Raw genomic sequence first — 26,061 nt, forward strand, 5'->3', positions numbered from 1 at the left:
ATGGGAGCAGTTCTGGGGTTTGAGAGAGAAGACAGAGGAGAAAAAGAATTAAGTGGCGTTCCTTCCAGGCCCACAATTCTAAGAAAAAACCACCACCAACAAATAATTGGCAATAGTCTTATTTAAAAATTATTGAAGTTCTTATAGTATGCATGATTTATTGTTTCTTTGTAATTCATTCTTTGAAATGTAGAATTTGCAGGTCACCTTTGTTATTCTGGAACAGTGGGGCATCAGCATCTCAGCGGAGGTGATGCCTCACGCTCCTTCCTGACGCCCCAGCATGGGGTGGGGCCGGGGAGGGGTGGACAGTTTTGCCTAAAAGCCTTACATCACTGTTTACAAGTTCTTTTCTCCATGCTTCATCACTGAAGTGCCCATAAAAATGGCATCTCCCTGTAGGCGGGGACGTGTCATTGTTTTACCTCCCTCCCACTGTTCAATCTCAGCTGTTTTTCTTCTAGGGTTTTTCTGATGAGAAACTGGTCAAGTGCTGCCACCTACTGGTCTAGGTTATATATAACCAAGGAGCCGAGCTATGGAAAATGTTAAAACAGGTTTCTAAGACAACCTGCTGTGTTGCTTTTCACATTACTCTGTTAGCAACCAACCTATGAAGCAAAGAAGGGGTCCACACCTGTATTTTCAGGAAAAAATGAATCTGAAAATAATTGTTTAAATCAAAGATTTAAAACTTTTTTATGTTGAAATAAAAGGCAGAAAAGTTGAACAAATAGTATAGGGAGTTCCATTTACCCTTTGCCCAGCCCCCCTAATATTAACATCTTACATAATCATAGTGCAATTGTTGAAATCAGGAAGCTAACATTGATACAATACACTACAAACAGTACAAAATGTCTGATCCGAGCTTCTCCTACTCTACACACTTATTTGAATTTTGACTCTTTTCCCACTAATGGCTTTTTTCTTGTCCAGGATCTGGTCCAGGATCTCATATTGCCTTGTCTCCATAGTCTCTTCCAAAAGTGACAACTTCCCAGGCTTCCTTCCTTCCTTCCTTCCTTCCTTCCTTCCTTCCTTCCTTCCTTCCTTCCTTCCTTTCTTTCTTTTAATATATTTTTGTATTGATTTCAGAGAGGAAGGGAGAGGGAAAGAGAGATAGAAACATCAATGATGAGAGAGAATCATTGATCAGCTGCCTCCTGCACATCCCCCACTGGGGACAGATGCAGTCCTGACTGGGAATCTGAACTGTGACCTCCTGGTTCATAGGGCATGCTCAACCACTGAGCAATACTGGCCTGGCTTTCCCAGTCTTTCTTGACACTAACACTGGTCAGTTATTTTTGTATAGTCCCTCAGTATGTCTGATACTTTCTCATGATTAGATTGAAGAAATATATTTTTGCCTCTCGCCAGGCGTCCTTGTGGGAGTGACATCGTCTTTAAACCCTGTGTGGCAATTCCTGATGCACTGCCGTGATGCCCAGGAAAGACAGGGTGACTCGGGCATGAGCCCTTGACTAGAATCAAACATGGGACCCTTCAGTCCACAGGCCAACACTCTCTCCACTGAACCAAACCAGCTAGGGCCCCATCACTTTTTAAAATTATTTTTTAAAATATATTTTCATAGATTTCAGAAAGGACAGAAGAGGGAGAGAGAGAAACATAAATGATGGGAGAGAATCATTGATCAGCTGCCTCCTGCACGCCCCCATCAGGGATCAAGCCTGTAACCGGGTATGTGCCCTGATTGCGAATCGAACCGTGACCTTCTCATTCATAGGTTGATGCTCAACCACTAAGCCACACTGGCTGGAAACTTAGCATAATTCATTAAGTTTCATTCGTGTTGTAGCATGTGTCAATTCTTTTTATACCTGAATAATAGTCCAGTATATGGACATACCACATTTTGTTTGTCCATTAACTAGTTAATAAACATTTGACTGGTTCCCTTTTTTTTTGGCTATAGCAACCAATGATGCTAAGAACATCTGTGTGCAGGTTTTTGTATGAGCATATGTCTTTAGTTATTTTGGTTATATACCTACAAGTAGCATTGCTGGATCAAATGGTAATTCATGACTAACTTTCTGAGGAACTGCCAGATTGTTTTCTAAAACAGCTGAACCTTTTTTTAAATCCTCACCAGAGAATATTTTTCCCATTGATTTCTAGAGAGAGTGAAAGGGAGGGAGGAGGGGGAGAGAGAGAGAGAGAGAGAGAGAGAGGCTGGGGAACCTGCAACTGAGGAACATGCCCTTGACTGGGAATTGAACCTGAGACGCTTCAGTCTGCGGGCTGGCACTGAGCCAAACTATCCAGGGCCAGCTGAACCTTTTTATATTCCCATCAGCAATGTTTGAGGATTCCAAGTTCTCTACATCACTGACAAATAAAAGATAACAAGTGCTGACAAGGATGCTAATCTTCACCTGAGGATATTTTTCCATTGATTTTTAGAAAGAGTGGAAGGGATGGGGAGAGACTGAGAGAGAAACATTGGTGTGAGAGACACGTAAATTGGTACTAGCCCGACCTGGGCCAGAGCTGTAGCCTGCAACAGAGGTACTAGTACATGCCCTTGACAGGAATCAAACCTGGGACTTTTTAGTCCAAGGGCTGATGCTCTATCCACTGAGCCAAACCGGCTAGAGCTATTTTTTTTTTTATAGCTATCCTAGTGGGTATGAAGTAATATTTCCTTGTGGTTTAGGTTTGCATTTTCCAAATGCTAATGATGCTGAGCATCTTTTCACGTGCTTATCTGCCATTTGTATACTTTATCTTGAATTTCTTGCAATTGTGGTAGGTAGTTAGACAGACATGAGCAGAGCAAGGGCATGGACCAGGTACAGAAGGTCACTAGGGTGAAGTCCTGGGTGCCTAGCAAAGGACAATTGTAGGGTGGGACCTTGCCCCCAGGGTGACCTTTTCTTCCCTAGAGATAACATCTACTAGTAGGTCTCAGTTGCATTTCAGCTCCCGGCCCAGAAAAGTAGCAAAACCAGACAAGTGACCCCACGACTGACCTCAGGTCCAGCTGCATTGGATAATGACCCTTTGCCCTGGCGCTGACCAATCAATCAGTGGAAACCTAGGCCCTGAAAGGACACACCTGGAAACTACTGAATATTCTACTGCAATCTTTCCCTGAGGCCTTCCCAAAATCTCCACCCTTAAAACCCTTAGGACTGAGGACCCACAACTCTCCCTCCGGAGAGCATGTCTATGCCTTCCCTCCCCCCCTCCTCCCCGCTCTACCCCTACATCCAGCTCCTTACCATTACCTTCCTCACTCCCAGTCTCCTGGAGCTCTTCCTTTCCCCCTATAATTTGTTTCCTAAGCTCATTTCTTCTGCGAATGACTCCTTCCACCTCTGTAATTTTATAAATAAACTAGTGGCCTGGTGCATGGATTTGTGCACATTGAAAGGAAATTAATTATGCCGAAACCGGTTTGGCTCAGTGGATAGAGTGTCGGCCTGCGGACTGAGGGGTCCCAGGTTCGATTCCGGTCAAGGGCATGTACCTTGGTTGCGGGCATGTCCCCAGTGGGGGTTGTGCAGGAGGCAGCTGGTCGATGTTTCTCTCTCATCAATGTTTCTAACTCTCTGTCCCTCTCCCTTCCTCTCTGTAAAAAATCAATAAAATATATTTAAAAAAAAAAAGAAAAAAAGAAAGGAAATTAATTAGAAGAAATACTTTAATATCGCTATTCACCCTTTTTCTATAATAAAAGTATCAGAGATGAAAGAAAATTAATAAAATGTATATGAAAATAATATAGAAATTGATTAATAAATAAACAATAACAACATGATATAACAACAACAAAGGCATGATGTAAAAACAAAAATATGATATAAAAACAACAAAAATATGATATAAAAACAACATTGATAAAAACAATGACTGATAAATTGATAAAACTTATTCTAATATCTCCCTGTATACCACATTAAGAGTAAAAACACTTTCAGAGTGCTTGCCTAAATTCCCTTGTGATGAAGTATTTACAACTTTAACTTTAATGTCACAAGCTCTTCAAACTCGAGAGAAAGCAACATATAACTGACATTGTCTGAAAACGAGTTCAGGTAGGAATATTCCTACTCTGTCTAGAGTTTGTCCTTGTGATTTACTAATAGTCATCGCATATGCTGGCATCACGGGAAACTGTCTTCGAATTAATTTAAATGGGAGGCCAGTGTCAGACAGGGACAAATCAATTCTTGGAATCAGAACAACCTCTCCTTCCGCAGATCCTGTTAATATTTCAGCTTTAATTATGTTAGGTCACAATATTTTGATAATAAATCTAGTTTACAAACACTCCATTTACTTTTAAGATTTCTCAGTAGCATGATGATTGAACCTACTTTCAATTTTAATTTATGACAAAGCCTTCGCAAAGGAGTAATACTGTTAAGAAATTCGATGGGAAAATTTTCCTTTGCAGCATCATCTGTTGAATTGATGGAATCATCACTCAAATAGGTGTGAAAATCTCCATCAAGTATACTCAGAATGTCAACAAAGACAACCAAATTCATGATTGACAATGACAGATCGAAACACACGCATGCGATTGGCACCAGAGAGAGCTTTATATGTAGAGCATGCCTGAGTCAACATTTATTTTTAAACTAGAGACCTGGTGCACAAAATTTGTGCATGGGTACGGTCCCTAGGCCTGCCCTGTTACCAGGGTCATCTTCCCCAGCTGCCTGCAGCCAGTCCCGCCCCCTGCCACCACCCACCTCCAGTTCACTGTTCACCATCGGGTGATTGGTGCCTGATGGCCTGGGGAAGGGATTGAGAGGTTGGTTGTTCCCGCCTGCTTGCCAGTCCCGCCCCATCGTGGGTCACCATCTGTGTGTGGGGTGACCGGTGGGGTGTGGTCCTTGGCCTGGCACCACCCGCATCCCCCACCACCCACCCCCAGTTACCCATTTGCCATCAGGTGATCGGAGCCTGCCAGCTGGGGAAAGTGACCAAGAGGTGGTTAGTGCACCTCACCGTGACTGGTCCAGCGGTTGTTCTGATCTTTCTGCCATTAGGGTCAATTTGCATATTACCCTTTTATTATATAGGATAGAGTCCTGGTGTACGGGTGGGGGCCGGCTGGACTGCCCTGATGGGGGCCCCAGATTGGGGTGGGTGACCCACTGGGGGGCAGGGCTGGCTGGGGCAAGGGGCCGTGGTCATTCTGGTCTCTGGTCGTTCTGGTTGTTCTGCATTTTCAGTCACTGGGCTTTTATTATATAGGACTAGAGGCCCGGTGCATGAAATTCATGCATGGGGGGAGCACCCTCTCCAATTTGTGACCCCTTGGGGGATGTCCGATTGCCAGTTTAGGCCCAATCCCTGGGATCAGGCCTAAACCGGCAGTTGGACATCCCTCTCACGATCCGGGACCACTGACTCCTAATTGCTCACCTGCCTGCCTGCCTGATTGCCCCTAACTGCCCCCCTTCCAGCTTGATCACCCCTAACTGCCCCACTGCCAGCCTGATCACCCCTCTGCCTGCTGGCCTGATTGCCCCTAATGCCCCCCCTGCCAGCCTGGTCACCCCACACAGCCTGCTGTTCAGTCATTTGGTTGTCCCTCACTAACCCCCCTGCCAGACTGGTCGCCCCATGCAGCCTACTGTTTGGTCGTCCGTCCAGTTGTATTGGTCGTGACGGCCCATGGCTTTTTATATATTAGGACTAGAGGCCCAGTGCACGAAATTCGTGCATGGGGGAGTGCCCCTCAGCCCAGCCTGCACCCTCTCCAATCTGGGACCCCTCGAGGGATCAGGCTTAAATGGGCAGTCAGACATCCCTCTCACAATCCAGGACTGCTGGCTCCCAACTGCTCACCTGCCAGCCTGCCTGATTGCCCCTAACTGCTTCTGCCTGCCAGCCTGATCACCCCCTAACCACTCCCCTGCCATCCCGATTGCCCCTAACTGCTCCCCTGCCAGCCCAATTGCCCCTAACTGCCCTCCCCTCCAGGCCTAGTCCCCCCCCCCCCCAACTGCTCTCCCCTGCCAGCCCGGTCACCACTAACTGCCCTCCCCTGCCGGCCTGGTCCCCTGCAACTGCCCTCCCCTGCAGGCCTGGTCGCTTCCAACTGCCCTCCCCTGCAGGCCTGGTCACCCCTAACTGCCCTCCCCTGCCGGCCTGATCTTGCCCCCAACTGCTCTCCCCTCCGGCCTGATTGCCCTTAACTGCCTCTACCTGCCTGATAGCCCCTAACTGCCCTCCCCTGCTGGCCTGATCTTGCCCCAAACTGCCATCCTCTGCCAGCCTGATTGCCCCTAACAGCCTCTGCCTCGGCCCCCACCACCATGGCTTTGTCCGGAAGGAAGTCGGACGTCCAGAAGATGGCCAGTCGACCCGGTCTAATTAGCATATTACCCTTTTATTAGTATAGATAAGATTATATAGGATAGGATTGCTTAAATGAGGGGGAAAAGCCTTGTTCAGCAGGAGGAGATGCTCTTGGCAGACAAAAATACATAATCCCTATATCTGGACTGATAGCCAGCCATATACACTATACTGCCAAACTGGTCATTAAAAAAATGAACTGCTTTCTTACACCTCACACCAAATAGCTGTTGCCCTTAAAACCCCTCCTCAGCCCCTACCTTAGGTTCTGCCTTCGCAGTTCACCCATATTTGGTTCTGATTGGTCGGTTTCTATGCCAGTCAGCGTCTCTGGGCCTATCAATGGGCCTGATCAGAGAGGCGGAGCTGATCAGCAGCCCCAGGGAGGCCCAAGAGAAAGAGAGGCGCCGCTGCTGGCCAGGCCCTGAGCAAAAGAGAGAGGCAAGTGCTGATCAACAGCTGCCACAAGGCTACAGATCAGACCCTACTTCTCTCTCCAGGCCTCTCTTCAGGCCTGATCAGCAGTCAGTGCTGGGTTGGGGCGCCCGCAGTGGTGGCAGTCAGTGCTGGGTCACCACGGCAACCCAGCACTGACTTCCAGTTGGTTGAGCCTTTGGTGGTTTTGGATGTTACAGACCCTGGGTTTTTATATATTAGGATGTTCTCTTCCAGTTTGAGTCTTGGGGAATTCTTTCCAGGCCGGAACTCAAGTCCTGAGGTTGCTGAACCCAGGTCTGGTCTGACCCCATGGGTCTAACACCTGGTATCATTCTCACCGCCTACAACACAATAATGTGTTAGAGTTTTCACTGTACAAATCTTCCACTTCTCTTGTTAAATTTATTCCTATTTTATTCTCTTTGATGCTAATGTGAATGAAAGTTTTCCTCTTTCTCTTTTTTTTTTAAAAAAAAAAAAGAGAAAGAGGAAACATTGATCAGTTGCCTCCCGCATGCACCCTGACTGAGGATGGGACCTGCAACCTGGGTACATGCCCTGACTGGGAATCAAACTTGCCATTTTCTGGTGTACCGGATGATGCTCCAACCCAGGGCAGAATTTTTTTTCTTTCTCTCTTTTTTTCAGATTGTTCATTGCTAGTATATAGAAATATACTTGATTTTTGAATAATGATCTTGTGTCCTCCAACATTGCTGAATTTCTTAGTTTTTCGTAGATCCCTCAGAATTTTCTATATACAAGATCATGCCATCTGTGAATAGAGATGGTTTTACTTCTTCCTTTCCAGTCTGGATGACTTTTTATTTCTTTTTCTTACCTAATAGTCCTGGATAGAACTTGCAGTGCAATTTTGAATAGAAGTGGTGATACTGGACTTGTCCCCAGTTTTAGGGGGAAAGCAGCCTTTGGCCATTAAGTATGATGTTAGCTCTGAACTTTATTCTTTAAATCTTTAATGTTGGAAGTATTACGTATGTCCCCTTTTTAACTGTGGACTTTTCATAGATGTGTTTTTATCAAGTTGAGGAAGTTCCCTTTTATTTCTGGTTTGTTGAGTTTTTATCGTGAAAAACACTGAACTTTGTCAAATGCTTTTTCTACATCTTTTATGATGATAATGTGGATTTTGTTCCTTGTTGTATTAACATGGTATTTTACATTAAATGACATTCAGATGTTAAACCAACCTTGCATTTTAGGATGAGTGGATTATTTCAGGCAAGGACAGCTTTCCTAAGGGGAGTGCAGGGGGTATTATCAGGCAGATTACCTTGCTAGTACTGACCAGGAAACTCTAGACTGATTGGCTTAAAATTCCACTCCTGGGAGAGGCTGAAACTGCAAAGAGGTTAGGGATTAAGTCTTGGTAGGATTTAACAAAAGGGATTCCATTTTGTGTCTGTTGTTTCTTTTTTCTTTTTAATTAAATCTTTATTGTTGAAAGTATTACATATGTCCCTCTATTTCCCCCATTGACCCCTTCTACTCTGCCCTCACCCCCCACCCCAGGCCTTCACCACCCTATTGTCTGTGTCCATGGGTTATGCATATATTCATACAAGTTCTTTGGTTGATCTCTTCCCACCCACCCACCTCCCCTGCCTTCCCTCTGAGATTCCGAAGTCTGTTCTATGCTTCTATGTCTCTGGATCTCTTTTGTTCATCAGTTTATTTTGTTCATTATATTCCACAGCACATACCCTCTGAGATTATTCCTTACAAAATATCTGCCCATCACTGCGTCTTCCTGTTTTATGTTTGCAACTATCTATTTTACATCTCCAGTGAACTGACCTAAAGACAATTGCAGAGTGGAAATGTTGGTTGGCTTTCTCAGGAATCTCAGATAACATCCCAGGATGTTCTCAATGTGTGAACTCAGAAGAGGGCACGTGAACCCTCTTCCCTGATCACAGTTCACTGTACCCAGTCCAGGCCCTCAGGACCTATTTTACCCTGTGGAGAAACAGACTTGGCATGATAAAAATAACCGCGGAGATGTTACAAAGGCTGGAAAAAACCTAGGCTTTCTAAAGGTTGTTAGCACTGCCGTGTGGTTGTGGCTGCCTTCCTGAGAGGGCTCCTGGCCCTCAGCTCTGCAGCTTCACCTTTAGGGCGGGGGGCGAGGGGGGGCAGTGGGGGAATGGCAGAGAAAGGACCTCCAAAAAGCCACTCCTACATAAAAGCAATGGCAACATGGGCAAAATCATCAAAACCAACTTTTGCAGAACTCTGGAATTAACCACAGGCTTGCAACATTCTGAGGAATGTTTAGTTAAGAAAAAATAGCTGAATCTTAGTGAGTAGCGTTAGCTTTGTGTTATTTTCATCGGTGCTCGTCCCAGCTGTGTCCCCCTCTTGGTTCTGCGGTAGCCTTGAAAAGGAACAGCCCTAGAATCAGAGTGAAAACCAATAGATGGGATTGGAGTTCTCCCTAAACACTGTTCTCAGAATTATTTATTTATTTTTTTAGAGAGAGTGAAAGGGAGGGGGAGAGACAGAGAGAAACATCAGTGTGAGAGAGACACATCTGATTGGTTGCCTCCCACACACACCCTGACCATGGCCCGGTACTGAGCCTGCAACCGAGGTATGTGCCGTTGACAGGAATTGAACCCGAGACCCTTCAGTCCATGGGCTGACACACTAACCACTGGGCTACTGGCTAGGGCTCAGAATTATTATTTGATCCATCTGGAGGTTCCCTCAAAACCTCCATTTACAGTGCCTTTTTTTTTTTTTTTTTAAATTTAACCTAACTCGGAGCTTGCTGGATTCCCAAAACCTTGTCTCTGGACAAGAACAATCAGTAACAATTGCCTAATCTGCAGCTGCCTGAGACCCTGGCCAAGGTTGGGGGAAACAAGAAACTCACTATAAATCTTAAAAGGCAAAGCTGGGAATGAGATGCCCATAAAGAACTTTGATGAGCTCTAACATATTTCTGGGAATCGGAACATCTTTATGCACCTGTGTGGGATAATCTCCTTTACTTAAAGTCAACTAATTATGAACAATAATAACATGCACAGAATACCATCACAACACCTAGATTAGTGTTCGGTTGAATAACTGGGAACTAGAAACTAGCCAGGTTGACACATAAACTGACCATATCCGGAGAGAACAGAACTATAGAGGAGCGAGGTGTCTATGCACTATTAAAATAACGTTGGTATTAATCCTCCTTGGGGCAGAACTGAATAACCCTCTGGTAGGTTACACAGCTAGCAATCAGCACATCAGGAATTCCAAACCTTGTTTCTCTCTTCCTTAAACCAGGTCTCTTGATCAATCACTGCCCTCTACTAAATAGAAGAAGATCTAATTTCCCAGCCCCCCCTATTACAGGATAGCAAGAAGCTAGAAAAATTCCAGGGCAGGAGGAATAGGGAAAGGGAGACAAGAAAATTAAACAAAGCCAAGCAGTTTGGACAGCTTGCAGCTGGTTTGTAATACCAAGCCATTATCTTCCCCAAACCAAGGACACTTGAAAACAAATGGTTAGAAAAGCCTTGTTAAGGAGAGAATGCAGGAAAACAGGCGGGGGAGAGGAAAGGAAAAAAGGGCAGTTTTATTTCACTCCCTAAACAGAAAAGCCAGCAGTCTCGGGGTGTGGCAAGATAAAATTGCCAGGTGCTTCTCACAAATTCTGGGAAGGCCGCAACAAAGTAAAAGGGGGACCTTGAAAATTAATCTGTACCAAGATATTCAGCAGAGGAATTTAAAAATCTATAGACAGAAAAGTATATAAGATAGAAACTCCCCACCCCACTTGCTCCTCCGATTAGTTAGTGAGCAGATCCATGCTTTATGCCAGATGATAGATTTGTTTGCCTTGCTTCTTTAATAAATTTGTATGCTTTACTTCCTTTATTAAAATATATTTTTATTTCTTAAAAATATTTTTTTATTGATTTCAGAGAGAAAGGGAGAGGGAGTGAGAGATAGAAACATCAATGATGAGAGAGAATCATTGATCAGCTGCCTCCTGAATGTCCCACACTGGGGATCGAGTCCACAACCTGAGCATGTGCCCCGACCAGGAATCAAACCCTGACCTCTTGGTTCATAGATCAATGCGCATGAGCCCCAACCAGGATGGGGATGGAACCTGCAACCCAGGTACGTGCCCTTGACCCGGAATTGAACCCACCACCCTTTGATGCACAGGCCAATGCTCTATAACATGCTTTACTTTTTAATAAATTCACTTTATCACAACGCAATCCTCTGGAGTCACTCATTTGAATTCATTCATAGGAGAAGACAAGAACCGAGGAAGGGACAGCTCTCTCCCTCTGACTCAGGCAGGGGGCTGTCTGATAACACCTTTCCCGGTGTGCTGGTTGCCTGTAACACCCCCAACACCCCATTGCCTAAGGCAGACTGACAGACAGACACCCGCCCCCAACACACAAACCATTATTTTACTGGAGGGGACTTCTTAAGGTTATCTTCTCTAATAATTTTCTTTCTTCTGAGAGTCAATCAGGTTAATATAAATGGCTAACATCTACAAATAGAACACCACATTTCCATTTAAAAACTTCCTCCAGTTCCACTAGAGAACACCTCCTTCTCCTCCCCCCCCCCCCGACTTAGTTAATCATTATTTTATTTCTTTAAAAATATTTTTATTGATTTCAGAGAGGAAAAGAGAGGGAGAGAGAGAAACATCAATGATGAGAGAGAATCATTGATCAGCCACCTCCTGCACGCCCCACACTGGGGATCGAGCCTGCAACCCAGGCATGTGCCCCAACCGGGAATCAAACTGTGACCTCCTGGTTCATAGGTAGATGCTCAACTACTGAGCCATGCTGGCCAGGCAGTTACTAGTATTATCTCTTTAAAACATGGCCCTGGCTTTAGTTTGCAAGCATGTTGCCCTCTCAGCTTCACCCTTCCTCCAAAGAAAGTCCATTAGTCACTCCTGAGGTTTACAAAGAGAATGAAACAAAAGAAGACAAGAATTGTCTAAATTTAAAGTGCTGGAAAATCCAACATTTTATTTACTACATTTTGGTGACTACATAAATGCTGAAACATTTTAACACTGAAAAGCATGATGGCATCATCACTTGCTTTTTTTTTCTTTTTTTTTTTTCTCTTTTTTTTGCTTAGCAAACACAGCAGATGATATTGCACGGCATAAAGGGAGAACAGTAGCGAAGCTTAAAAAAAAAAAAAAAGGAACCTTAATGCAGTACAGGAAATACTCATAAACAAACCAGAATAACGCCTAATGCATTACACCTTTTGTTGCTACACACAAAAATACAGAAGAAGCATTGGACAGAGAGAAAGAGAGAGACAAAATATTAGCAAACAACCATATCTGGGTACAATAATCATTTCATCTGAAATGTAGATGCAACGTAGAAACTACCACTGCTTTCTAACTGACAAAGAAAATGACAGCAACATTTGTTTTTTTATCAAAAATCTAAGCCCCTCATGGTTAGGTTGTTAAATTAATTTAATGATTTATTTACTTTTTCTCCCTCCCTCCCTCCCCATTGCTAAGGAAGAACTCCCTCTGCTCTTGGAAGATTTTCTACTCTATTGACCTTTTTTTTCCCCCCCGCCCCCATTTATTTATATATATTTTTTTACCTGATGATTGTCTTAGGCACCCTCCTTACATAATAAACCATCAAGCTAACTTGAACAGGGAAAATGAGTCACACTCAAACAATAGCTGAAGTCAAAGGTGTATTGAAAAGAGAAGAGCGGGAAGGGAGGACCTAAGGGAGTAGCAGGTGTCCTGACTTCAGAAGGGATGAGGAAACACAGGGAGATATGAAGACGATCACCGAAGCAAGTGGAAGACAATGTTTTAAAGTTTATTTTGTTAAAAAATACTCATCACGTGGTTCCAAAGGCATATCTAAAATGAGCCCACAATGATTATGTAATAAATGCAGAACATCCACCAAAAAAATCGAGACTAACACAGAAACAGGAAACATGGCCTTGTGCATACCACTCTGTTCAGCGTTTCACCGCTGAGGGTCCAAGTCTTCTCCCGCCACCACTCTCCTGGCTTTCTGTAACTCACTGCACCGTGTTTGCATGAAAAACACATGATTAGTCAATGCTGACCAACAGAGCACTGAATGATCCTGCGACTCAGAGCAGACGTATTGCCCTATTAAAATACATAACGAGTACAAAAATGCTTGTAAGAAAGTGTAACATTTGACCCAAAATCTAAGCCCTCCCTTTCCTTCCCCACCCCAAACACCCCTGCAAAAGAAAAGGATGTACATTTCTTGTATTGAGAGGAAAAGTATTTACATCTATGGATGTGTGCCATGTAGCTGAAGCAACTTACTTCAGCAAAATAGCGGGTGGGCACTGGGTCTGCTGAGGATGCCACGAATTGGCTGAGAAGTCTGCGTGTGCTGATCTAAATTAAATCGGGGCCAAGTATCTGAACAGCCTGGGCGAAGGGGCCCGAGGCAGGGGCCGCCTCTAGTGTGTGGAAACCAAAACTAGTGGCAAGATGAAGAGTGAGAAGAGACAAACTCAAGTAGGCCTGGGTACATTCGCCGGGGGACTCTGACACTTGAGGAGAATTGGTTAGGAATTGGGAGTAGCAGATTCCAAGAAACAGATGAGGGCTTGGAATATGTAACTGTGACACATTTCCCTTAAACTGGACTAGTAATTGGGGCCGAGCAATCATGTTTTGCTTCTTTCATGAGTCAGGGCCTCAGCCTGGACTTTCTCTGTAAGGGCGTGAAGCCATTGTATACTCCTCTCAGCTCTGCCAAAGGAACAGGTGTTCATGCCCGGCCCCTGCCTTGAAGCCATTCAGAAACTTGGTGAAACTGAAGAGGATTTCCAAATTCAAGTTAGCTTGTCTCTTTGAGTTTGTATACTATACTTCTCAGACCCGTGCGAATGGCAAAAAAAAAAAAAAAAAAAAAAAAAAAAAGTAGCAAAGTATCTCACAAATGCCAGTGCTTTGGAACATTAAACAAGTCTTAAATTCTTTGGAATTTCAGGTCTAACCTGCAAGGTAATCTTTTCTTTTAAAAAAATTTAATAAGTTAAAGGAGGATCACGAATAATGCCTTTCTTCTTTCTAAGTGACAAACAGGACTACCTTGAAACACTCACTTTGGCATGTACAGGTTTTCTGAGGGGGGACCTGGCAGTGTTCACAACACACATTGAAGTGCCTGCTAAGAAAAGCTAAAGCTACACCCTGCAGTGAAGAGAAGCTCTTGCCTTCAGCTCATCTTAGCATCAAGAACAAAAAGATTGTAACACAAAGCTTTGGCCGGTTGGATTCTACTATATACATTTTAAAACTACACAGTCATAAATTAAAGCAGTGATTAAATAAGCTCATATAAAATGTACTTAAATTAAAAAAATCACAGCACATTATAGAGAAAATAGAAACCAGTTTCACAAAAAAAGAGATTATATATATATCTATATATATATATTTTTTACCCTGTGGAAACAAATTTTACTCCGAAACACAAAACTTTCTAAGTAACCATCAAAATGAAAAGCATTTCTTATTCCATTCTTGCATTTTTTTACACAACCCTTAACCCACGTGGGGGAACATATCCAGAAATTAAGTCTTCCTTGAGCAACAGAGCAGTTCTGCCAAGAAAATCAACCCCAAACCGAAGCAAGGAGGGGGCGGACATCCCAAACATACAAACTACAAAATAAATAAGAATTATAAAGGTGTTTGTTTTTTTTTTCAAAGTAACCTTAACAATTATCAAACTAGTAAGTTCTGCCTTATCACATAGACTCTCTATACAACGTAACCCTAAAACTTTATTACTATGAGGTATTTGGAGCAATTGGTAAAAGTGATGCACGGCCTGCCTGGTGAAGGGACTCGGTGAGGTGGGGGGACCTCAAGAGGGAATGAGGAGGAGGAGCTTTGGTTTCTCAGCAAGAAATTGGGGGGAAAAGTCATCCTTTGGTATCAAAGAAAGTTTCATTGCATGGTTGCACGGAAAAAGCACCACGGTGAATAATTATTCCTTTTTTTTTTCCTTTTCTTTCCATTAGTGGCCTTTCTAAGAGGCTGAGGTATTCAAAGAGTATAAGGTGAGAGAGGTCAACAGCGGTTTAACACTTTGGTTCAAGCAAGGCACTCGTCCTAGGAGTTTACAAAGTTTGCAACATGTTTGCCTAGAGATTTACAAGTAGAACTAGCAGTCGTAAGAGTAGTATTTCCTAATGTTGTCGTTGTTGTGGTATCATTATTATTAAGAATGAAGACAAGTTTACACACTGAGTGAAGAGTGAGGAGGGGCGAGGAGGTGGGAGAAGGGTCGGGGTGGAGTTCCCTCTGCAGACGGAGGCCGTGCATGAAAATATCTTTGGTATTCTTTGGTATCATATCAATGTGATTAAAATCACCAATGGAAATCGAGTGAGGTAGCGTCTTTGGTTCACACTATAAATAGTAGATCTTTACACTTTTTTTTTCTTTTTTTCTTTTTTCTTTTCTTTTTTTTTTTTTTTCTTTTTTTACACGTGGAAGTAGCTATTTCTTACCTTCTGCTTCTTTGTCCTTCCTATTTAGGAAATAGTTACCCAATGCACTGTAAAGCTAACCACACCACAAGAATAATCCAGAAGGCCAATCGCATCTCAAAACGGCCTCTGGTGTTTGAATGCACCCTAAACAGCTAGATAGGAAAGGGAGAAGTGCTTTCTCTTTGTTTGCTAAATGCATAGTTTTCATCCTTTATGTACAAAGAAGGGAGGATCTTTTTGAGGGAAAATGCCTTTATAGCTCATGTGAAAATGTCCTAGGACTCTTTGGTATAGTAAAGTTTGCATTTAACCTGCAAAGATGCGTGTGTGTGGGGGGGGTGGGGGGTGGGAAGCGGCGGGGCATGAGTCCAAACATAGCATAGTGCTTTTACTTTTGTTCCTGGAAAATTAATTATGGTTTTTTGAGGGAAGGAGGCAGAGTGAGTGACATGTTCAGTTAGAACTTCCCCACACATTTTCTTTGGTTTTGGGGTCCTATTCCAGCTGCATCCAGGGACCGGAACACTCAGTTCTTGGCACCCAGAATTCTTTTACCTGAACATTTACCGAAGTCTGGGCTTTTGGGGTGTCCAGACCTCCCACTCTTTCTCTTGGCTCCCTTTCAGGGAAGCGTTTGGTCATGAGAGGACATAAATGATTTTTGGCCAAAACCAGTCTAATTTCCATTCTGTGAAAACCCCCCAAAATGTGTTATTTGAAGTGCAGTTTTGGAATAAATATATATACAAACAAAAGAGTGAGGTTTTAGGTGAATTTTGTTCATGGACTGGGAAATGATGGGTGAACAAAAGCACGTGACCTGCTTGGTTATGTTGGGTTTAGAACCTGAGCCGTAAATTAGTGAGACAGGAACGGAAGCATTCCCTCTCTCTGTGACAAGTCAGAAGCAGAACAGAACCAGCCATACTTGATGGGATAAGTGTATTGCTGTGAGAAGCTGAGTTTGTCCATTGTGATTTCTCAGAAGCAGAGGTTGTGAAGATGCTTAAACAGTCAAGTAAAAACATTTCTTTTCAGGCTTGGATTTGTGCATCTGTTTGTGAGAAAATATATCTCTAGGCCCTGAAATTGCATAATGGGTGCACATTCAATGCTGGTATGAAAATTATCTTTGGTGTTAGCAAATAGAATCACTGGTTATTTTTCAAAAAAGCATGGTGAGAATATTAAAAATGTAGTAATATTCTTTGAGACTGTGTCTACACAGTACCAAAAGAATTGGTTGAAACCTTAAAATGCAGTTAGATTAACTGGGCAAGGTCATGTAGTAAAATCAAAGCAAAAAAAAAAAAAAAAAAGTGGTCATCTGAATTCTACTTTTGTTTTTCCTGGGGCATTGACTTTGGTAAGATTGGGTGTAGACACAGCTTGAACTGCCCTGCTTTTTAACATTCTCATGTTTTAAATAAATAAGGCTTTCCTCCCTCCTAAATTAGATTATGTAGCTGTACCCATGGTCCCCTCTATTCATGGAAAGAGAAAACGTTAATCAGTTTTTTCCTTTTAGTTTATGTCATTGACAAGATTAAATTTTTAGCAAATCTTGGAGGGTGGCCATTTAAATGGTATCTTTTAATAGCTGAATTGTAATTGTGCCATGTTTAGAAGGGACATTTTTAAGCTGGAATTTGGGGTGAGAGAAAGAAAATAGACAACATGTGTCAAGGCAAATGCGTTCTTTCATGAAAGGGGGAGTATGTGTGCCGGCTTCCTTTCCTCCTCCAGCAGACATGGAGGAGACAGGCTGGTGTGGCCTCCTCTCTCCAGGTGCCTGCCTCTTCTAGACCTAGACAAGATGGTTTAATTTTTTAAAGCATTTTAATGACTCTCAATAAACAACTTATTGTTGAGATAACGTTTAATTTTATATTTCTAGTTAGATGTGCTAATTAACCAAGACTATGCAGTTCTTTACCCAATAGTACAAAAGACATCCACTTATATGAGTGATAATTCAATGGACTTCAGAGAGAATTTTGGGGGGCGGGAGGAATCAAATGATTCACTTGGGTACTACTAGTACAACTGTATTACCTTTCGTTTTTGTTTTATTTTTTCCTTTTTGCCTTGATTTCTATAGGCCTGGTTAAGTGATTTGGGAAAACAGGAATTTAAATGTTTACATTTGGAGGTTCAGGTCTAGTTTTATATGTCCCTGTTAGAGAGTGGAATCTATGTTATAAAATTTCCAGCTTAATGCAGCAGCAGGAAAGAATGTGGTGCGCTCCAGAGGCTATGCTGAATGAAGTAAACAGCTGAAGACCTGTAGAACTCTGGCTTTTTCTATGTCCCACCATTTCTTGGTTGGACCTGCTATTTTTATTCATGTCCAAGTCATAAAATGTCATGGGATTAGCAATAAAATAAGTTTGATTATATTTTTAGGATTATTCAAATATTAGATAGTTCATTTTAATAATAAAGTTGGTCAGCTCCCTTTGAGTGTTTGTGTTTTTAAAAGGTATTTGGTGTCAAAGGCATGAAGCAAATTTGTCAAATCAATCTAAGTATGGAGTCCTTTAGTTCCATGGTCTTTTTACTGAAAAGCATTACTTTAAACAAAGTTTCAAATTTAGTTACCTGCCCTGTGTAAACTTAGTTTTCTAGTTTACAAATGGGATCCTATTTTGGCAGCATCCCCAGGTTTTCCCAGCTCTAAACAGATTCTGGACTCATGTCATATGTCTACCTAAGTGACATTTATGGGTCCGGAAGGGAGTGTGCCACCTGGGCGTACATGCATACTGCATCGACCTCTCTGTTATGGTAGCAATTGCTTCCCTGAAGCGACATTCTTTCTTGCCAGTTCTGAAAACAAATATTTCAAATGCTTCAAGAGTCATAAATAATAGTCATGATTTTACGTGGCATGTGTATTACAGCTAGATCAGTTCTTATGTATAACTTTACATAGTATCTTGTGTAAAAATAGCTTTGGTTATTAAAATCATTGCAATAAAATACCTGCACTATAATATTCAGTGTGTTCTTTGGTACCTAGGTGATTTTTTTTTTTAATGGATGAACTCTTATTTCATTTCTTAAAAAATATCTGAACATTCCTTAACAAACAAAGAGAATGCACGAGTTTAGGTGTCATTCAAATTTTCTTTGCTGGGTTTGAATCTGCATTTAGGTTGCAGGCCTGGCAGGTTCAAACAATAGGCTAGATGAGCGACATCACATCCTAATCCAATGAACTCAGACAACCCCACACTGATGGTTGCTCTCCTACAGTACAACCCTTCCTGAAGGCCCGCCCTGCCTACGTCCCTGACCACTGGTGGTGGTGGTGGTGGTGGTGGTGGTGGTGGTGTGTGTGTGTGTGTGTGTGTACACGCACCCACACGCAGTACTGAGACACCATACACCTTCGTGGCGCAGTTGGAACAGATGAGAAAGTCTGATCTTAAAAGATGTCCACTCAATGGCTCAAAATCACTGCTCCAAACCACGAAACAGCCAAGCACAGCGAGAAGGATCATGGATCGAAGGTGTGAGATCCAGTGGTGTTTTCCTGCTCATAACTTTTCTTGCCAAGTCGTCGCCCCGCTGAAGTGTGTGTCTCCGAACAAAGTCAGAATGCAGGTGAACTAAGTCTTTGGTTTCTTTGGACTATAAATAACACTTTTTTTTTTTCCTTCTTCAAATATTTCTAAGTATAAACCTGCTATGTTGAGGTCCTGGTCTTTTAAAAATTTCTTTTATTTAAAGCTTTTCCACCGAGGTTTTAGTTTGTGGTTATTCCTTCATGCTTTGGTACAAGTGCTTGATGAAGATGAGTTGCCTGAATTGGAGCTGCCCTCGTCCTGCCATTTGTCCAGGCTCCTCCTCCGGGCGTTCATGAAGAAGTTGCTGACGGTGCTCAGCTCCAACCCCAGCTGCTGGGAAATGGTGATCTGCAATTCTTTGGATGGACGCTTGTTTTCCTTGAATATTGCATGTAGAGTTCGACGCTGGACGTCTGTGAAGACCAGCCTGGGCTTTTTGGGGGTGTTGCCTCTATCCTTCCCGTGCTCTTGCTCTTTTCTTTTGCACGCTGCAAAGAAACACAGAGGCCGTTAGAACACACTGCCTGGGAAGATCCGGAGTGGAAAGGCACAGCCAAGAAGATGTGTTAGCCACTCCACACGCCTGCTTTCTGCCTGCTGACCTCTGATTTTAGCACCATGGTGTGCTGGCAGGGAAGTGTAACAAAATGATGGAGAATTAGGAGGAGGTGGAGTTCTGGCAGTCCTGCGCAGAGTCCTGGCTTTGAGGCTTTGACAGTATCTGCATTTTTTCTGTGGTAAATCAGTTAACCCTACCTGGGCCTCACAGTCCTCATCTGGAGAATATAGGGTTTGGACTAAACAAACTTATTGTTTGAATTTTTTTATCACCATCTGCAAAATGGATATAAGAATACCTACCTGTTTGGGCTGTGGTAAGGTTGTAGGAAATAGTATATAGGGTGTTCCCAAAAAATGTATACCCACACTGTGAATAATTTTAAAGGCAATGTGGCTCGCTATACAATGATATGAGCTCCAGCCGCAGTGACAGCCAGGTGGGCATCTTCCTCGTGGAGGTAGGGACTGTTGTCCTTTCATATCCCCTCAACCCTGCAGTTGGCTGCCCGGCCGAGTGCTGTCTCCCGCTCCACCTCCTGGCTCTTTGTAGTCTAGGTTCTCAATTCCTTACGAGATGGCTCACCATCTCTGACTAGATGCAACCTCTGTGCTCTCCCCAGGTAGCCCTGCTCCTCTGCCTGCCCCTACCTTTCGTTCCTAACTGCTCCAGATCCCGGATTGCAGAGTTCCCCTAAGACAGTGGTTCTCAACCTTTCTAGTGCCGCGACCCTTTAATACAGTTCCTCATGTTGTGGTGACCCCCAACCATAAAGTTATTTTCGTTGTTACTTCATAACTGTAATTTTGCTACTGTTATGAATCGTAATGTAAATATCTGTGTTTCCCGATGGTCTTAGGCGACCCTGCTAGTGGTTCTCAACCTGTGGGTCGCGACCCACAGGTTGAGAACCGCTGCTGTAGAACATAAGACCATTGGAAAACACAGGTATTTACATTACGATTCATAACAGTAGCAAAATTACAGTTATGAAGTAGCAATGAAAATAATTTTATGGTTGGGGGTCACCACAACATGAGGAACTGTATTAAAGGATCGCGGCATTAGAAAGGTTGAGGACCACTGCCCTAAGACCTTAAGTGCTCATTAGCACACATTAGCTCAGCAATTAGATCAGCTGGGAAGCTACTGGGAGAAGGCTGAAGAAGCTTCCAGTCTTTGGAGTCCAATCTAGGGGTATCCAATTATTTTTTTTAACCATATGCTACTTAGTAAAAAAATGATTTGAGCGTAGACTCCCTAATACTATTTATTTATAAGTTATATGCATGTATATATACATGTGTATACTATGTTATGTGCATTATAAAGCATATATGAAATATAAATTTTAAAGAGGTAAAATAAGCATAAGGAGACATAGGAATTCTCTTCTACAGATGCATCAGCCCGCCCATGCCTTAGAGTGCATTCACCCCCCTGAAGGAACCACTGACCTGGTTCAGAATTTCAGAATGAACATGAGGGGGAGACTTCGGTCATAAGAGATAGATTTTGGGGCAAGTCAGGCCACATGGTACCTTTCATGACATACCCCGTAGGTCACTGGCTACATCCCTTTCCCAACATGAGAGAACAGCATCAACACAATGGGAAGTATTTATTAACTGCATAGAGCTATATATACCAAGCCAGCTGCATTTCCGCAAACAGAGTCCCTCCCCCCACAGGCCTATAGCCCTCATTGGACAAGTGGATTAAGTCCCTGCAAAAACAGCTGCCTAGACCAAAAATTCTAGTTAGTTTGAGTCAGCCCATGTAGACACAGCTGTATACAATACTGATGCACATGCTGATTCATTCAAAAGTGAATGTAACACAGGCTTTGCTCTTAAGGAGGTCAGTCACATAAGCAAATAACTGCAAGAGTAGAAAAAGAGTACACAGGAGATTACCTCTGCTTGAGGGTATTAAGGAAGGCATCACAGAGGAGTGGGTGCATGTACTGGGCCCTAAAGGATGAATAGGAGTTTGCTAGTGAGAGAAGTGGGACAAACTCATACTCAGCAGGGGCAGCAGCACCCGTGAAGGATTGATAAGTATTAGGAGACTGGTATTCGGGGGTCAAGAGTGCACACAGGAGGAAAGCTGTGGGAGACAAGGCTTCACAGGTAGACAGAGATCAGAATTGAATTATCTTGTAGGTAAGGAGGAGCTATTGAAAGGTTACGAGTAAGGGTGTAGTGTGATTAAACTTGGGTTTAGTAAAACTCCTCTAGTGGTGTCATGGGGGGTAGAAAAGCAGCAAGATTAGGGATAGGGATGCTGTGGTATGCCACCCCGATCCCCTCAGAGCTAAGGCACTCAATCTTCCACCTTCCGGGAGAGTTGGTGGCTGGCTGCTCTTAGTTGAGGTCCATTCTGGCCAAAGGTTATGTCACCCTGGGGTGGGGTAGGGGGCTGCCCACATCCAGTGAGGGTGTGGAGGAAGAAGGGTTGGTGTGGATGGTAGAGGTTGAAAAGAGTAGAAATGTGTTGGTTTAAGGTCATACAACCTCAGCCCCTTGAATCAAGTTGGGACAACTGTGAAGGGTAGCCAGTTCCAGAGCACCCTGTAGGACTGATTGAGGCTACTCTTGTAACTACATTGACATTCAACTTCTCCCTCTGTTTGGTCTTACATCTGCCACCCCCACCCCCCACAGGGTGGCTCCCTATAGCTCTCTCCAATAGCCTTCCTGCATGCACGTTGCAGAAAACTAGCTCTTTCCCCCAGAAAACCTAGCCTAAGATGGAAGCCATTAGAGAACCACTGTATTGAGGACCCCAAATTAGATAATGCAGTTGAGGGAGCAAATAGATAATAGGGAGAAAATCCAAGGGGACTTAATGACAACTTGGCTGAGAGGATGGTATTCAGAATACCTTCCAGGTTTCTGGTTGGATGGTAGTAAGGAGGCCATTAGGCGATGCAGATGGGGAAATACTTTTTACAAAGACAGCAATCACTTCTGTGTGGGACAAATTTGAAGTGCTTACTGGACGTTTTGTTAAAGATCTCCACCAGGTGGTTGTCCTGGCAGTGGTCGCCAACTGGTGGTCCGTGAGGTCCGAAAGATTGGCGACCGCTGGCACAGGACAGGAGGCTATATGTGCTGTGTAGCTAAGGGGAGAGGTCTGGGCTAGGAATATAGACTGAGATGGTAAATTATACACAACACATACCTGGGGAAAAGTAAATAACTGAGTGTTGGATGCAGACTCAGTTTACTTGTCATTCAAAAGGCAGAGTGAAGGGAAATCACGTAGATATCCATTTCCCACCTAACCAGGATGTATGCTTGAATGACTTCTATGTGGTCCTTGCACTTGGAAGGACTGAGCAGGCTGAAGCTACTCCTGAGCCAGCATTTCTCCAAGGGCATCAGAGGAATATCTCAAACAGGGCTTCCTTGAAAAGACGGTTTGCAGGTCAAGTTCACTTACAAAAACCTCCTCAAAATTCCTAATAGATGTTAGCACATGTAATTCTGTTTCCCAAATTTTCTTAACCAGAATTCTTTTTGGTGGGGACTGTTTATTAATGTCTCACACAACACTAATGTTGGGCAAACAGTTTGGAAGTTCCTGCCTTGAGCTCTCAAGCATTACAGACATTACAATATCAGAAGTTGGGAGTAGCCCTAGCTGGTTTGGCTCAGTGGATAGAGTGTCAGCCTGCGGACTGAAAGGTCCTGGGTTCGATTCTGGTCAAGGGCACATGCCGGGCTTGTGGGCTCCATCCCCAGTGGCAGGCGTGCAGGAGGCAGCCCATCGATGATCCTCTCTCATCATTGATGTTTCTATCTCTCTCTCCCTCTCCCTTCCTCTCTGAAATCAATAATATATATATATATATATATATATATATATATATATATATATATATATATAAAGAACCTGGGAGTAAAATTCCCCCAGCGCAGAGAGCCTGGCTGACTTGTTCTATATTCCAGGGCCTCCTGGCATAGTGCCTGGATCTAAGGGGAGCTCAGCACCATGTGGGGACCGGAGGGGGTGCCTGTGACTAAATGCATGTGGTATACCTGGAAAGAACTCTGTGTGGAAGTTGGAGTCACTGAACAAGAAAGCAGAGATATCGGTAGAATAGAGAGTGGACTAAAGCTTGTTGAGAGTCCCTGAATGATATCAACAAGGAGGCTAGGAGGAATTACCCTCAGAAATAAAATCATACTTCTAGAAGCTTTACAGAGCTATAGCTGTTAGGACTGTTAAGAGAATATGAATGAGAGCAATGATTTGGAATTTCCATAGAAAATTACATGTTATAAGGTAGGAAAGCACCAACTGGGCGTCAGAAGAGTCTGAGAGAAAGAGAGGGAGAGAGAAGTTTGAGTGGAACATGACAAGAGGTACTGCTGCTTAGGGAACAACAATATGTGTTTTAGGGAAAAGTTACACTTTTTGTGTGGGTATAAAGTTTGGATGAAAAATAGACAAGCATTTCCCATAGAGCTGGATTTACAGGAAGAGGATTCCTCTTGTTTGTGAAAGGTAATACTGAAGAGGAAGATGACCTATCATGAGTCACCTCCGTCAAGGTGGGCAAGCAAATATATTTTCAAGATGCAGTGGCAAAGTGTGGTGGGAGCTGTCTCAGACAGATTACTGTGACCTTCTCTGTGGGTGACATCACCCGTAGCAAGTCCTCTGTGGGAAGCAGAAGTAGGCATGGAAGTTGGTAGATGGCAGAGTATGACTATGTGCACTATAAACAAAAGAGTATAAAGAATTTTTTATAAAGGTAACACATGAAACTATCAACAAAACAACAAGAAAGCCCACTGCATGGGAGAACATATTTGCCAATGTTATATCTGATAAGGATTTAATCTCCAAAATTTATAGGGAACTCATACAACTTAACAAAAGGAAGATAAACAATCCAATCAAAAATGGGCAAAGGACTTAAATAGACATTTTTCAAAAGAGGACATACAGAAGCTTAAGGGACATATGAAAACATGCTCAAAGTCACTAATCATTTGAGAGATGCAAATCAAAACAACAATGAGGTACTATCTCACACCTGTCAGAATGGCTATCATCAACAAATCAACAAATGACAAGTGCTGGAGAGGATGTGGAGAAAAAGGAACCCTCATGAACTGCTGGTGGGAATGCAGACTGGTGCAGCCACTGTGGAAAACAGTATGGAGTTTCCTCAAAAAAATTAAAAATGAAACTCCCATTTGACCCAGTAATCCCACTTCTAGAAATATATCCCAAGAAACTAGAAACATCAATCAGAAAGGATATATGCACCCCTATGTTCATAGCAGCACAATTTATAATAGCTAAGATTTGGAAACAACCTAATTGCCCATCAGCAGACGAGTGGATTAGAAAACTGTGGTGCATCTACACAATGGAATACTATGCTGCTGTAAAAAAGAAAGAAGAAAGAACTCTTACCATTTGCAACAGCATGGATGGAACTGGAGAGCTTTATGCTAAGCAAAATAAGCCAGTTGGAGAAAGATAAATACCACATGATCTCACTCATTTGTGGAATATAATGAACAACATAAACTGATGAACAAAAATAGATCCAGAGACACAGAAGCATCGGGCAGACTATCAAACCTCAGAGGGAAGGTGGTGGTGGTGGGGTAAGAGATCAACCAAAGGACTTGTATGCATGCATACAAGCATAACCCATGGACAAAGACAGTAGGGGGCTGAGGGCATGTGCTAGGGGGTGGTTGCGGACAAGGAGAGGTCAATGGGGGGAAAAGGAGACATATGTAATACTTTAAAGAATAAAAAATTTAAATTTAAAAAAGAAGGTAACACATGAGCCCAGCCAGTGTTGCTCAGTGGTTGAGCATTGACCTATGAACCAGGATATTCCTGTTTGATTCTCGGTCAGAGCACATGCCCGAGTTGCAGGTTCTATCACCGATGGGGGGCATGCCACAGGCAGCCTATCAATGATTCTCTCATCATTGATGTCTGTGTCTCCTTCTCCTTTCCTCTCTGAAATCAATAAAAATATATATATTTTAAATGTTTAAAAGGAAACACATGAGGGTGAGGGCAAATGACAGAGGCTTTCATTTCAGGCATACCTGGGGTCTGGGCTTTATCCATAGTTGGCAAGACAGAGCCAAGGGTATTTCATGAAATATGAATTCTGCAGGATGTTGAAAGATATTTTATTTCATGAACAATGAGTTTTTGAGGTCAGTGAGTTTTGGAAAGGCTTAAGTAATTGATGATTAAACAAGCTTCTTTAATGTAGGACTTCTCAGAATCTTCAATATGCTAATGTGCACGGATACTTTCTAGTTTATGAAGTTTCTCAAACTTATTTGACTAAGGAACTCTTTATTCAGAGAATTCCTCTCAGGAATGGCGTTGCTGAGAACAGGTTGGCAGACCCCCTGCTGGTCTGGGAACTGTTACTAACCTGAAGCAAGATCAGTACAGAAAACTGAGAATTAGCAATTAGAAAATTTTGTGGCAGTTTGACATTACTACAACATTCAAGTATGTGATTGTTGTTCTAGTAATACATTTTTTATTGTATTATCAAAATTATTGGTCCAGGGCAGATGGAAATTA

The 26,061-nt window shown here is 43.0% G+C and overlaps 1 protein-coding gene across 1 annotated transcript in view; it reads right to left on the bottom strand.

The window, feature by feature from the left end:
- Positions 1–18,147: 18,147 nt before the first annotated feature.
- The window catches only part of ONECUT1 (one cut homeobox 1), a 37,396-nt gene continuing 29,482 nt past the window's right edge, over positions 18,148–26,061 (bottom strand). Inside the window, exon 2 of the mRNA XM_079769334.1 lies at positions 18,148–19,402. Coding sequence (XP_079625460.1) covers positions 19,113–19,402 — 290 coding nt within the window. The 3' untranslated portion in view covers positions 18,148–19,112. The remainder of the gene's footprint in view (positions 19,403–26,061) is intronic.

Source organism: Cnephaeus nilssonii (assembly GCF_951640355.1).
Source record: "Cnephaeus nilssonii genome assembly, chromosome: 4".
Lineage (NCBI taxonomy): Eukaryota > Metazoa > Chordata > Mammalia > Chiroptera > Vespertilionidae > Cnephaeus > Cnephaeus nilssonii.